Here is a 14,679-nt window from a genome sequence, read left to right as displayed (position 1 = left end):
TTACAATAAATAGAACGAATAAAGTAATCTAACTGACCCTATAAAGAAAGCTGCCAAAGAGCACTATTTATGTGATTTCTTACATGCATTGCTGATCTTGCCCTGTAACTGAGCATGGGGCAGCTGTGGAGAACAGTGGAAGAAACACTGGTTCATTACTTCTCAACCAATGTCCACATGTTAGTACTCACATTTCACTGCCCATTAGTAAAGCACGTCAGCAGATTTACAGCTTTTTAAGGAACTTGATGCTATGATCACAGAATCACAGAATCATCTAGGTTGGAAGAGACCTCCAAGATCACAAAGTCCAACCTCATGATGAAGGACCCTGATACGTGATGGTGTCTACATGACTCTTAGGACTACAGTGATAATAGCTTGCAGGTTACTCGATAATTTCAGGTTTTGTTGTCATGCAGTAGAAGAGACAGGCTTATAATTAACGGTTGTGTTAACCAACAGGAAATTAGTATCTCCTTAATTTTGTTTTTCCTGAATATATTTGACCATATTTTATCCTTCCTATGTGAATATTAAAACCTCGTGGCATAATGGTATGTAACAGTAGAACTGTGAATATCATATATATCCATATGTATTATATATGTCTTCCTTTAAAGCAAGGCTCAACTCAAGGTGTTTTTTTTGTTTTGTTTTGTTTTTTCCAGCTTAAGAGGTTACTCACAATGTGTGTTGGTATTAAAAACACATAGCACACCAAAGGCCCATGTTCTAACTGACATGGATGGAGTACAGAGTCATAAGAATAGAATGACAAAGCTACATGTTTCAGTAATAATTGTCAAAGACATCTGCCTCAGCAAAAGCCCCTTCTATACTATTAGATATTCTAGATTTAATCAATGAATGAACAGAAGGCAAGCAATTTGAGTTCACTGTGATGGCTTATTTATACTTACATCTTACCAATAAACTATGCTTAAAAGAAACTATTATTTTGCCAGTAAAATAAATAGGGTTATTTACTTCCTAGTATTGTTAACTGGTATTTATGTGATTGAAAGACAACTTCAGTTTTACAACATATATCTCACATGGTATCTACTATCCTGTCAGCCAATTAAAAGCACTTAAAAATGTTAAGACAGTTTAGAAGTGTTTAAAAATGTTTCTGATCTTTTTAAAACCCATGCTTTCTAAATCCAAGTGTTCATATCTTGATTTACTAAGATATATTTTTCATTTCTGAATTACAGTGTTCTGCCTACCCCTACAGAAACCTCAGTGGTAACTTACAAGTATTTGATGATCCTTTTTATATAGAGTACTTAGACTGAATGAAATTAAAGTAGAGAAAAAAGCAGCTACAATATTAGTTGCATGTATTGTGGAACACCTTACAAAATTCACTGTTACTGGATTTATCTTTTGAAGCACATCTGATGGTGCCTAAAAGAGTAGGAAATGAGTAACAAAAACATAAGCAAAATTGAGAAGAACATAATTTTATAAAACATAAGTGTAAAAACATACCTTTGTTATTTCCAAGGCCATAATCAAACCCTTGTCCATTACTACAGCTTGTTCCCTTACTGAAAGCTTGTATTGAAAAAGGACTTGGGGGAGGAGTCTGAACATTTTGGTCTAGAAGAACTTGCTCTGCAAAAAAAACACATCACTTCAGAATTAGGCCTTTCAGGTAACTGATTTACATTGGAAAGATGAGTCACAAGGCAAAGGAGCTTTATTTTTCTTTCTTTCCCCACAGATAGCACTCCTCCACTCTACTCAACCCTCTTCAGAAAGAAAACGACATCTTTCTTCCCTAGAGGTCATGCTCTAAAATTAAAAAGATTGAGGGTTTAATACCATGCAGTCTAGTTTTATACTTGACTGAGTTGCTGCAAGTTTTGCTGTCATATGCCACTTAGGAACAGGCTTGACATTTTATTTTTTTTGTAACACCATACCATTTGAATATTTGTTCTTTGGACAGCAATTGTTAAATTTATTTGATAAACCCTGATGGACAAAAGATGTTTTCAGAGTGACAAGAAACTCAGAGCCAGTAAACTTCTAATCCTGACTTAATAATCCTTACTAATCCTTACTCAGAACATAAGGCATTTTTTTCCTTGACAAATTTATTCATATCTGATACCAAGTACTACAGTTATGCTTTTTGTATGATACCACAAAAACTCAAACCAAAACTACCCTAGAGTCTTTCAAAATATTCGTAAGAACAAAGAACTAAAATATATGAGACAGAATCCACTTGAATATTTAGATTTACAGTGGCATTACTGACAATGTGGTCAGAAATATCATTCCAAGTAATAATCTGCAAGAAGTAATTCACATGAAATCTCTTAAATGCAGGTTAAAAGATCAGGTTGGCACCTTGACCAACTTTCTCCTTTTGTAACCATACTAAAATTAACTGAAAAAAAATCACAACTCTTCTAAGAGCCATTTTTATAAAATTTCAGCATTTCAGACCAAAACCGCATTTCAGATTATGTACTTTTAGATAACACATACATTCACTTAAAATAAAAAAGTTTAATCCTTTGTTAAGTTAATGTTGTTTATCTGCTAAAGGAAAATTGGCCTTAGAACTTAAAGAGGAATGGGTGAATTAGAAAGCAACAGCAAATTGCTGCACTTTAAACAAGTGTGTAATCTATCTTAAATCAACCTTGATTCTCTGAATTACAGACATATATAGATTTTGCTGTAATTTTCCTGCTAAAGTACTTGTATACCTGTCTACAGACTTGGGCGTTTAGCTCTGACACAAACCCTACGTCTTTCTGAGAATTTCATTATCATTTACTTATGTAATGAAAATATTAAAGCAATCTGAAATAGGGTATTATTTATGTGTGAAAACAGAGACAGATGGAAATGTAGCCAGAGCTCCTCCAAATGCTTATTTCCCTCCAGCAAAAGTATGGAAGTTGATAACAAGCAGAATTCCTAATTCATTTCATGGCAAAAAAAAAAAAAAAAAGCAATTAGTTTACATCATTTTTGTCTGTGGCTTAAGCTCCTTAGCTTCTAAATACTGAGATGTACTAAGAACACAGAATATGTTGAAATATCTCAGTAACTGCACTGATAGCAAACTGCTTTAGCTAGATGCACAAGAGACATCCGCATTTACCTTATTTATAAAAACAAAGACTCATCTAGAAAGAATAGAACCAGGCACACTGACCCACAGGACATGCATTAGAAAATTTTCCAGAAGACATCTTTTGGCAAATGGATGTGTTAGATTTCATAAAGAGAGTGAGAAAATTACAAATTGAGAATATTCAGATTCAATCAGGAAACAGAGAAATATATGAAGAAAAAAAAAAGATGGCTTGCAGAAACTAACTCTCAAGTGAGTTGAAACAAACCAGCTTCAGAGGAAATCGTACCCAATTTTATAATCAGTGGAAGAAACTTACAAGTATTCTCAGCGAGAAATATTGAGAGAAACTGGAGGGTTTAGAGAAGATGAAGCCAGACTCTTCTCAAAGGTTCAAAGAAGCAGGACAAGGGACAACAAGCAAAAGCTACAGAATGTGAAACTGTATTAGGAAATGTTTTCACCACAAAGGTGGGTCAAATACTGGAACAGGTTGTCCATAAAGGTTGGAAATATTTAGAATTTGACTAGACAAGGGTGTAAGCAACATCATCTAACTGAACCTACACTGACAGGGAGCTTGGATTAGATGATCTTCTCTAGAAGTATAAATACTGACAGATCTCTCTCTCCCTGTTTCATCTTTTGCAAGAATACAGGTAGGCCATAATCCTGTACCGGAGAACCTCATCCAGGTGGGTTGGGTCTATCTAATAGGGAAAGAACAGTTTCAAGACGCCTCAATGCACTTATAGGAAGCATTTCCGGTGAAAGATATTTTAGATCAGTAATGACAGCCTGTTTGGAGGAAGAGCAGTACAAAGAAGAAAAGAAGGAAGAATTGAAGAAAATTAAAAATATGCAATAACAAATTTTGTATAACCTTTTGCTTACATTTTCTTTTATTATTTCTAGGTCTTACCCAGTTTGAACATTATCAGGACAGAAATTCTGCATTTTAAGAAAAGGTAATAATTCTTTGCTAACTAGAGTAATTAGCAGTGGGATATTAATTTTAAATATGGTGTTAATAAATAAATAAATATGTAATGGGTTTTTAATAGGATGCAGTGTGGCAGAACTAACAAACTTAACACAACCAAAAGGAACATAAATGTTTTTTTCTGCTCTGCTTTTCCTAGAAACACAAAATAGACAAAAGAAAGCTAATAGGAGAAATATACAAGTACTTATTTGAAAATCATCCCTATAGTTAAAAGAAGGAAGGATAATATTATGATCCATAACTGGTACAGAAGAAAATATGGGGAAATGTTTTAACTGTTCTTTTAAAAACATAGAAAGAACATTTAAACAACTTTGAAATTCATCAGTGTAAAGCAACTCAAATGAGAAAGTATGAATTTATGTTATACCTGTTTTAAATTCAGTTTCTTCTTTATTTATCCTGTTTAAATTTCTTGTAATATTTTTCTAAGTTAATTAAAAAACAAAACAAAACAACTTGCCATCTTCATGTCGGAGGTACTGGTTTCCACCTCTGTCTCTAGCTAATGACCACGCCTCGCCTTCATCACTTTCACAGAATTCTACCATGCTGTTCTTATCCATTTGCACCCATGTACCTTCTGAATTAGTCACCTGATGCACACACACAAAAAAGCACAACATACCGACTTTCCAGATTATTCAGTAGCATGACTCAGCAACTTACTTCAGAAACTGAAAAAAATATGCACATTCCAATCTTCATATTACAATTAAAGCTCTTTTTTTTTTTTTTTTGATAAATGTTTCTTAAATTAAGGCCACAGACTGAGACAGATTGAAGGACCAAAACCATTTATGGCACATATACAGTTAGGGATATTTCCAAAAATATTAGACCTGCTTATGTTCAGAAAAAGCAAATCACCAACACCGCAACGTTGGAACATCCAAACAAGCCCAAATAAAAACTTGAAGGAGATATTAATCAAGGTATGCCTTTTTATTGGTGGCTGCAACAGTAGAATTATAATAGCAAGTTATATATATGAAATGTTTGTTCAAGTACTAATTTTGTTCCTGTCATTGTATTTAGGAAATAGCATGACACACTTCATCCTTAAGCCATTCTTAACCATAAAACACCACAGCTGGACAATTGGGAACAGTAACAATAGTTCAGCAACTGAACAAATGAATCAAAACAGAGGAACAGAATAAATTGTTAATTGGTTAGGTCCTAGAAATTTTTTTTTTCAGTGAAACAAAATTCTTTCAAAGCGTATGACAAAAACATTGAATAGGAAACAACATTTTGAAAAGAATACTGTAACAGAAATATATAAGCAAGCATATGTAACTGCAGTCAGTACAACTTTAACATTATTCCAATCAAGACACACATCTAAAAGGCAAAAAAAAAAAACAAACCAAAACAAAAAAAACAGAATTGCATTAGTATTTATAATACAAACCAAGTTCAGAAGTTAGCATTTATCATGAGGGTTGGAAAAGCAAACCTGTACAGGGGCAGATTCTTTTGTTGAGTTTACTAGTTATATATTGGTATCTATGAAGACATGAACTGAAGCTACAATGATCCATACCTCGCCCACTGCCTTGACTTTGTTTCCCAGAACTAACATTCCAATTGGGATACCTCTAAGGTTAGGGCAGCTTCTGATGTTGTGACCTGATGGGCCAGTCTTCACTACCTTGTACACTCCAGGACCACCTCGAAGGAATGGCATATCTTGTTCTTGCATCACTGCTTCCTGTGGGCAGTGTGAATTTAGGTCTTTGAAAAAATCATCAGTATTAGACCTAGATTCCTGAGAAATTAAAAAAAAAAAAAGGCAAAACAAAAAAACAGAACAGAATAAAACCTATTAATAATACCCTTGAACTCTTCATATAAGAAATACTTATTTTAAAACTACAATAATTAAATTCCAAAGCTAGAAGAGGTACTAGTTACATTGCTAATTTTAGCATGCAGTAATATACAACTGAACTACTAGTAAATTGCAATTTAATTGAAAAGCTACCCTATTACTCTTGAAACAGAAATGTAGGCAATTTATTTAAAAGGAGTATCCCATATCTACAATTAGAAACAATTTACTTTCTCTACCACTTTGACTAAACCTTGCTTCATACTGACATTTATCAGGATACACACTCATTCCTCCTGCTGTATTTGTGAAATAATATAGCAAAAAGCCTGGGGCTATGAAAAGGGAACTTAAATATCACCTCTTTTCAAACAATATGCTTCTTTTTTGATTTTGTAACACTGTTAATTTAGACTAAAGGTAAAATTATGACAGAGTAACAGAAACACCATAGAAACTTAAATGCACGTAGAAATAGTGGTGCATATTTATATTTTTCACTCACATAATAAAAATGGCCTGCAAATTTATTTCACACAGTAACGATTAGAGATTAAATATAAACCCAAATCTGAAACGAGAACACACTTTTTGAGTTTCCTACCAGTAGAAAAAACGGTAGTTGCTAAAAATAAGAGACAGACTACTATAGATTTTCAGTTAGCCATGGCTTAATAAAAATGTCTAAAATGTCTATTATACAAAAACTATGAAGGATGGGGGTAACATATTGCATATTCCTATCAGAAGAAAGCAAATGAGAAACAGGAATGCTTTATTATGCTTAAAATGCAAACCATATGTACTTTTAAAAGAACGCCTGAAAGTTAAAAACCTACGTAATGCCCTAGTGGATGAAGCCAGTGGCTCACCTAGTCCGGTAAATGGCAACAGGAGATGCTGTTCAGAAGTAGCATGCAAGACATTATTCGTGGTCCATCCCTTACATAACAACAACATTTAAAATCTTTTTATTATGGATATTAGAGGGTACACCCCTACTTCCTCTAGTGTCTGTTTATGAACCTGGTTCCTATAAATATGTTTAATCCCTTCTGAATGTGCTGATACTTTCTGCATCCACAGTCTCCTGTAACTACACCTTCTAGGAGTTCATTACCCGCTGTGTAGAAAAATACTTTTATCAGTTTTAAACCAAACTTCTAGTTATTTCCTTATTAATTTACAGTATTTCCTTTGATCTCCAATTAATATATTTTCAGATTTTTGGTATTGAAGTCTGCATCATGTCCAGAGTTACATAACAGTCTTCCCAAGAAGCCTTTCTAGCAAATGAACCTGTTCTGTAAATACGTTAACTTTCAAAGCAAGCTGCAGTAAATTGGTTCAAAGAGAAAAAAATTCTGCGTTCTAAAGATAGTGTGAACATTGTCTAGATCGTCATATAACAGTAAAGCAGTTTGCTATCTTGGGGAAGAAGATTCAGTGAAAAACAAATTTTTAAATCTCTAAACCAGTAGGTGCAATATTGAGCATCATCTTCATTACAAAGTTCATATGAAAACAACCTGGATCTAAAAATCACTACAAGGCTGTAAAGACATTTAGATATGCACTTATGTAGATAATTGAGACTGCTTAACTGCATATAATGTAATTTGTTCTTGTAATTGCACATTAAAAAAAAATAGGAATAGTCTACTTGTTAAATTTTTGTGGCCTTCCTCATATGAATGTCATCTTATTAGATACTGCAACTTCATGTGAACCCTTCAACAACAGAAAAAAAACTACTATTCATTCTGCATCAAGAAGCAGAATGAAAGCCTTTATTATGTTATTAATATCTCTGAATTTCTATTTTTTTAATAAAGGAGAGTGCTACTTAAGAATTAATCTGCCCTAAAAATTTTTTCTCCTCATAAAGGAAAAGATCCAGATACAGCATTCTATGCAAACCTTGTATTTCCTGTAAAAATATTTCAAGGTAAAATAGACTTCAAAGAATATTTAATGTAAAGTTGAATTACAAGGTACATTCTGAAAAACAAAAAGAGATACAGTGTGACTGTTCCTGTCAATTAACTCACCTTAGGGGGTAAAGCTTTGGAAGTCCATGAAAAAAAGTCCAAATCCCTTACTCCTTGGCTAGCATTAAAGACATTCTGAACAACAAAGTTTAAAAAAAAAAAAAAAAGACATATATCAACAAGGAAATGGGAACAAAGAAACACTGGAGGAAGAAGCTAGAAGTATAGTAATGCAAACTTTCTCCACAAGTAATTTTACTGGTAGAATATCTTGCAAAAGTGAAAAGTTTTGTTTTTCTGATCAAGTCACCTGAGAGTTCATTGCTCCCCTTGCCAAATCATCTATTAAACAAAAACAGTTTGGTATGTCAAAAGCTCGAAATGGATGTAGTGTGTCATGCCATTTACTGAAACCAAGAGCCAGACATTTCTTATAAAGCTTGAGACTATGCACAGACAGATCCCACTCTTCTGTTACAACAAAACAGAAGTTTGTTCCACCATAAACCACAGTTTTACAAGCAAGACAGTCTGCTGTTTCGAAAGGATTTCAATTATTGCAGGACAACTGCACGTGGACTTTTGTCACCAGTTCAGAACTGCAAAGATGCAGAAGGGCTAAGCTCTCTATGTTTGGAAGCAACTCACTTGTACAGAATGATTTCACTAGTTTGCACATCGATACCACACTCTTTACCAGAAGCAAAAATTGCAGAGTGCTGTAAGGAAGAACCACTAAAATCTCATTAGCTTATAAGACATACGATTCATTTACTACTTTATTATGAATTATCAACAATCAAATGGAGCTGCTCGAGTTCCCTAATTTTATAAGCAATAGCCCATATTATAGACACAAGCTCTACTGTTCTGTGCATTTTTCCCCCACAGAACAGCTAGGACGGCATTTATTAGCCACTGGAAAACACCAAAAGCAGCCATTTTTCTCCATGAAGTAACCTCTCTCCATAAACTTGTTTCTACTCATTTCAAAGAAATTTTCACTGTTCCTATCAAAAGAAATAATTAATAGTACATAAATAGTAGTATTAATAACCAGTATTTACAGCACAATCCCTTTGGTAAAGACTTTTTTTTTTTTAATTTCCTATCCCCATCTTGGCAGGAAAACCAAATGAAATCCCTGCAGCATTGACACCAAAATTTAACAGTAATTAAAAAATAACAATAAAAGAATCACTTTAAGCAGAAATTGGCAAGTACAAAACAGTCTTGGCATGCATTCTCTGTATTCCTTGAAAAAAAACATTAACATGTTAAAAATAAGTAAATCCACCTCATGACAGAAGTAAATCATCTACTACTGTTTGCAAAAATTCTCCTTACATCAATCTTTAGTAAAGAAAACAACTTTAAACTTGGACAAAAATGAAGACATTATCAAACACCATAACTTCATTAGAGTGCAGCACCTCCTCCTGAATTTGAAAGAGGCACTAATACACAAAGAAAAGATGCCTGGGGGCATCACGGAAGGTGGTGGTGGTGTGTTAGACAGGAAGATGACAAAATCACAGAATAAAGGCTTACCAATCTGACATAAAACTATAATAATTATAAAAAGACTACATTTGCCTAATGAGAGTATACTTCATAGGCATCCAATGTAGCTTAACAGACTGATTACATTACTTTGCAACAAATCTCCTACTTTGTGACAGACTTCTACTGTTCAAAGGAATGTGGTGCCATACCCAAGATACTATATTATCATTTCAAAGATCTGGTTTTGTATGCCATAAAGCTATATGTGAAAAACACACAGCACTGAAGTGGGACCATGCTGGCTGGCTCTGCAACACAGAGAAGATCAAACCAGACCTTTGCTCTTCAAACTTGAGAGCTTTCTGGCTTCTTGGCTTTTAGCATGTCATATGTCAGTGTAAATCAATATATCTATTATATAACTGAGAATTAATATTTAATTCTGAAGAAACTACTACATACAAGCTCTTGTATTTAGTCCTCATGCTACCATCTGTAGATTTAGTTCATTTTTTTCTTTTGAGCCTTCCCTTCCAAAAATTAAAAATAATTTCAGGAATTCTTCCAGGAAAAAATTCATACCTTTTTTCCAATCAAGTTTAAGTTTCAGAAATCATAAAACTGAATATAAATTACTTCGCCGCTAGAAATTAGCAATGAAAAAAGCATTTAAAATCTCAAATAATATTATTCTTCAAAGCTAAGTGTTATCTTAAATGATTTTTTAGACTTTTACCCAACATAACCATTATTTCCCATCACGTCTAAAATGATGGTAGAAATCGATTGTGAATGTCCTTCAGTGTTTCCACAAAACATTCTGAGGTTCTGCAATCAAACTCAGCAATCTACATACTAATTTTGGTTCTCTCTTACAATACATTAGCAGTTTTAAAAACTTGAAGTTTCTCAGTTCTGCTTGCCTGTAGTGGTTGGGGAATGTAACACTAAAACTGGGCAGCAGGATACAGTATTCCTTATAGTTATACATTTGACATTTAAAATTAAGGAACAAAACCATATTCAGAATATGATTTTTAAAAAGTTCCAGAGTTTAACCAAAAGACAAATTCCATTAACTCCCCATAAAATAAAACTACTTCTCACTAGTGTGTATCGTTTTATGCTGTATATATCTTTTACCATGTGCATGCGTGAATACACAACTGTCTGTATACATGATAACCTCTATCAGAACTTAGCAAGAACAATTAACTGAATCTCACAAGACGGAAGGAAAAGTAACTATCAGGACAGTAAGAAGCTAATCCAAATTCACAACATGTTTCATAATCGTATTACCTAAAATGGATTAGATTCACAAGTTTAGATCAATGGCTACGTAGCTGTTCCTCATGAAAGAAGAAGAGCAAAAGTAGGAACAGATTTGACTATACAGTGTTTCTTGAGAAAGTAAATGACCACAACTAAAATAAATAGAGTCTGGCAACTACAGTGGATCTCTGCTTCCCTATGATCATTTATCTATAAATATAGTACCTTTGATCAAAATATACAGAAACAGTGTACTAAGGAGATCTAAAATACTCAATATTTGCTTTATCATAAAATAACTAGTTAATGTCTATAAATAATCAGAAAATGTAAATACAGTATATATGCCAATAGGACTAGAGGCTGAAGTTACCACTACAGAAAAAATGTGCTTTTTATCATTTTAAATCTTTTTTAAAAAATATTTTTTATTTTTTATTCACTGCTCAATTACTACAGTGATGAAATAGAGCAATTAAAGCTTTCTGTAAAAAGCATACCTTAAATATATTTTACAAAATGTACTGAAAGATTTTTTCTACGTAACTGATGATCACAAAAAGCTTATATTTTTAAATGTAGCAAAGTAACATCATCAGAGCTGCCAAGTCTGCATACTCCTGAGTTGAATAAAAATCGAGCCTAGTAAAAGTACTGTGACATTAATTTGAACAGGGATTAGCATGACTAATTCAGCCACTTGATTTTCCATATGTACTTGCAGTCACTTATGAGACTCCTTCCAGTATGTTTCCCTCTTCTAGAGCCAATACTGGTTGAACAGCTGTAGATTCTAGAAATCGTGCATATTAACAGATTTTTTACATTTTGCTCATAATGTCATTCAGTTACCCAATTAAACAAAAAAAGGATGGGCAGATACAAGAAAGCAGTATCACTTTATGTGGTCAAGATTTAGCAGAAAAGAGTTTTAAGCTGACTTACAAAAGTCAGGAGCTTACTAAAGAGTTTATTAATTTTCATCAAGTTGTGTGGTGCATAAAAACATAATAGTTTGCAGTAGAGACTAAGGCAGTCAAAAGTAAGCCGCTGAACTGTGACTTTTGTTTTGTGGCCATTAAGAAAGCAAAAATATAGATTTTTTTTCCATTTATGATTATGAATCAAACCAACAAATCTGAATGCTTAAATACGGTTACAGTAAAATAGTTTCAGGACATGCCATGTCCTTTCAAAAATATGAAAGTATGAGAGAGATGCAAAGAAAGCTTCTATCCATAAGTAACTCAAAATATCTGTTATTAGACATAACCACCTTACATTAATAGTTGCTTTCTTAACATCTTTGCTGTTTGCTACTGGCTGTTGACTGATCGGAAACTAAGAAAGCATATGACTTTTACCTAGTGTGACTGAGAATGTGATGTAACTGGTTAGTTAAAATAAAAGTAGCCATATTTGTCATATTCTAAGAGTTCACGTGGTATCAAAACTTTCATAACACACTTTAAGAAGAAATAAGATCTATTATATTTTATCTGAACTTTAGAGAAGCATTCATACAGGGAGATGTATGATAATTAAACACTATTTTTCACATTTAATTGTACCTGTCTTACTTATTCAAGTGAAATTTGAATCATCAAGATTATGTTATCAAAATTTAATATTCAGGATTTATAATAATTATTATTATTACTATTATTATTATTATTATTATTATTATTATTATTATTATTTTGTTAAGAGTGGTAATCTCTTTAAAGCTTTTCTCAGAGAACAAAGTATATGTTACTCCACAAATAAATGTGTACTGGAGCCATTTAAAATATACCAACCAGTAAGTTCTTGCTAATCATATACGTGACTGCTGAGATGATTAACATTCCCCATAGCAAATAAAAAAAGTATTAGAAATAAAAATCTGAAAAAAATCATACCCTTCAGTGCTTACAATATTTACCAAAATTGATAAATTGATTTACCAAAGTTGATAGCTCACTCATATAAGAGGACAAGTTGAAACTAAACAGCTGCATTAGCAATTAGATCTAATTCTCACACTCTGCCCTGAAGAAACCATGTTACTGCCCACTTTGGTGAATGCACAAAACCAGATAAGCCAGAAGACCTACAATTTCAGAAGTTTTTTGAGAAACATTGGTTTGGCTTATACACTTAAACACTTTTGTATCTAGTTTTATCTTGTTGCCAGAAAATGTGTAACCTTTGATTTGTAGTGATGGTGATCACCACTGAAGTTATCCAGATAAATTACGCTTACTCTTATAAACTCAAATGTTTTTTACTGAGCCTTGATGCTGTGATTCTTTCATTAGCTACTATTTTGTAACTCAGGAATTCAAATGTAAAACTCACAAAAATATCAATGAAAAACAAAACAGCCTAAAGAATTTTTTGAGTTTTTAAAAAAGTGCCTCAACTACATTGGTTAACTGCTGGCTGTAAGCCTCTTCTGAGATCATTACATTAGTGGGCCACTTTATGGACAATGAAATCTTGCATCAGGAACATCTGGTGCTTAATCTAATGGTTATACTTTTTTATCAGTCTTTCCACTTTTGTTTCTCTTTTAGGAGAAGAACCTTTAACATAAAAAGCTTTGTACATTTCTACACTCCACCCTCATTACACAATAGCCCTCAAAAATGGAAACACATGTAAGATAGTATTTAGTAATTAAACGTCTTTTTTTTTTTTTTTTTTAACCTCAGGACTCATTTGCAGCCTTAATTAAAGAAAGTCTTGTAATGAGGACAGAGTGTACTTTGGATATTTTTCAAAGGCACCTTTTACTTACGTCAACAGGTACCAGAAGGCTCTTGCCAAGATGTTGGTTAAAAGAGAGGCACCAGGCTTCAGTGTAACCATTCATGTTAGGAACATACTTCTTTATTGTCTCATCATTCAGCCTCAGCCAAACACCATCATCATTGTGGATCTATGGGAAACAAGCAACAAAAACGAGCCATGCCCTCCTGTAACCGTTCCGTGGCTAGCAAGGATTAACAGACATTAGACAAACAGCAGTAGCAAGGATGTAATGATCTTCACTATACTGACAGAACATAAGAAGAGGTAAAAAGGAATATTGACAAAATCAGAATTTCAAAGCAATGGGAAGCACATCTTTTTAGAATGCAAGGTGCAAAGACAGATTTAAATCAGATCTTGCAATAATAAGATTTGCTTTGAGAGAAAAGAGGAAAGAAAGCCGAGCCTTCATAAGCTTACTGTTCTCCACTTTCCGCTTTTCCACTGCTCATTTAACTTAGTAAATTGCAAAAATATTCCTTGTATAAGTTATACTAGAAGAAGTATACATGCACAGTAGTCTAACACACTAGTGATCTTTCAGAAGTGTAAGTGAAAGATATAATGAAAATGATACCTGCATCTTTGGATTTTCATATACAGTTGAAATAGCTAAACATAAAATCCTTAGAGATATTATTGGAAGATGAACTCTAGGAAATTTGTTTCCTGATATCACAGTGCCTGTTACAAAGGTTTTCAAGTAAGCAAATAAAAAGGAAATGACAGCTTGAAAAACTAAATTGGTAAATATTGAAATTTTTGCGATTTATACTCTTATGTTCTGAAGTTGTACGTCAACATTTAAACATGAAAAAAACATTATTTGCATGGATTAACTTTACATCTTAGCTCAATTTTCAACAGAAATTTCTTATTAATTACCTCGTCAATGAAAGTGATGGATCCATTGACTTTCACTATGCCTATTTGCTCACTCTGAAGGGAAGGGTGGCTACGGATACGAAGCCCTGCACTGTCCTTGGCCACAAATTTGCGAACCTAAGAGAAGCAAAGAAAGATAGTAAGGAAGAAAAAAATTGGAACAGAGCTCTCAGAGTAAAAAGAAATAGGTTTAACAGATTCTGAAATGCTAGTGACAAGATGGCAGTCAGAGTTACAGTTTGTTGCTAGTTTCCCATGGCTGCTGTGTATGATTTCA

The 14,679-nt window shown here is 33.3% G+C and overlaps 1 protein-coding gene across 24 annotated transcripts in view; it reads right to left on the bottom strand.

Moving 5' to 3' along the window:
- Positions 1-14,679, bottom strand: part of MYCBP2 (MYC binding protein 2) — a 198,143-nt gene that overhangs the window by 50,800 nt on the left and 132,664 nt on the right. For 13 of the 24 annotated variants that reach the window (XM_080576146.1, XM_080576157.1, XM_080576166.1 and 10 more), the window contains 6 exons: positions 14,403-14,519; positions 13,504-13,644; positions 8,001-8,075; positions 5,662-5,886; positions 4,576-4,708; positions 1,498-1,623 (listed from right to left, as the gene is read on the bottom strand). In XM_080576146.1, the coding sequence (XP_080432272.1) occupies positions 1,498-1,623; positions 4,576-4,708; positions 5,662-5,886; positions 8,001-8,075; positions 13,504-13,644; positions 14,403-14,519 (817 nt within the window). The remainder of the gene's footprint in view (positions 1-1,497; positions 1,624-4,575; positions 4,709-5,661; positions 5,887-8,000; positions 8,076-13,503; positions 13,645-14,402; positions 14,520-14,679) is intronic. The other 11 variants (XM_080576164.1, XM_080576147.1, XM_080576153.1 and 8 more) reach the window with 6 other exon arrangements.

This window comes from Anser brachyrhynchus, assembly GCF_964034855.1.
Source record: "Anser brachyrhynchus genome assembly, chromosome: 1".
NCBI lineage: Eukaryota > Metazoa > Chordata > Aves > Anseriformes > Anatidae > Anser > Anser brachyrhynchus.
The sequence above is the reverse complement of the archived record's forward strand: the minus strand, read 5'-3'. Positions and strand labels throughout refer to the sequence as shown.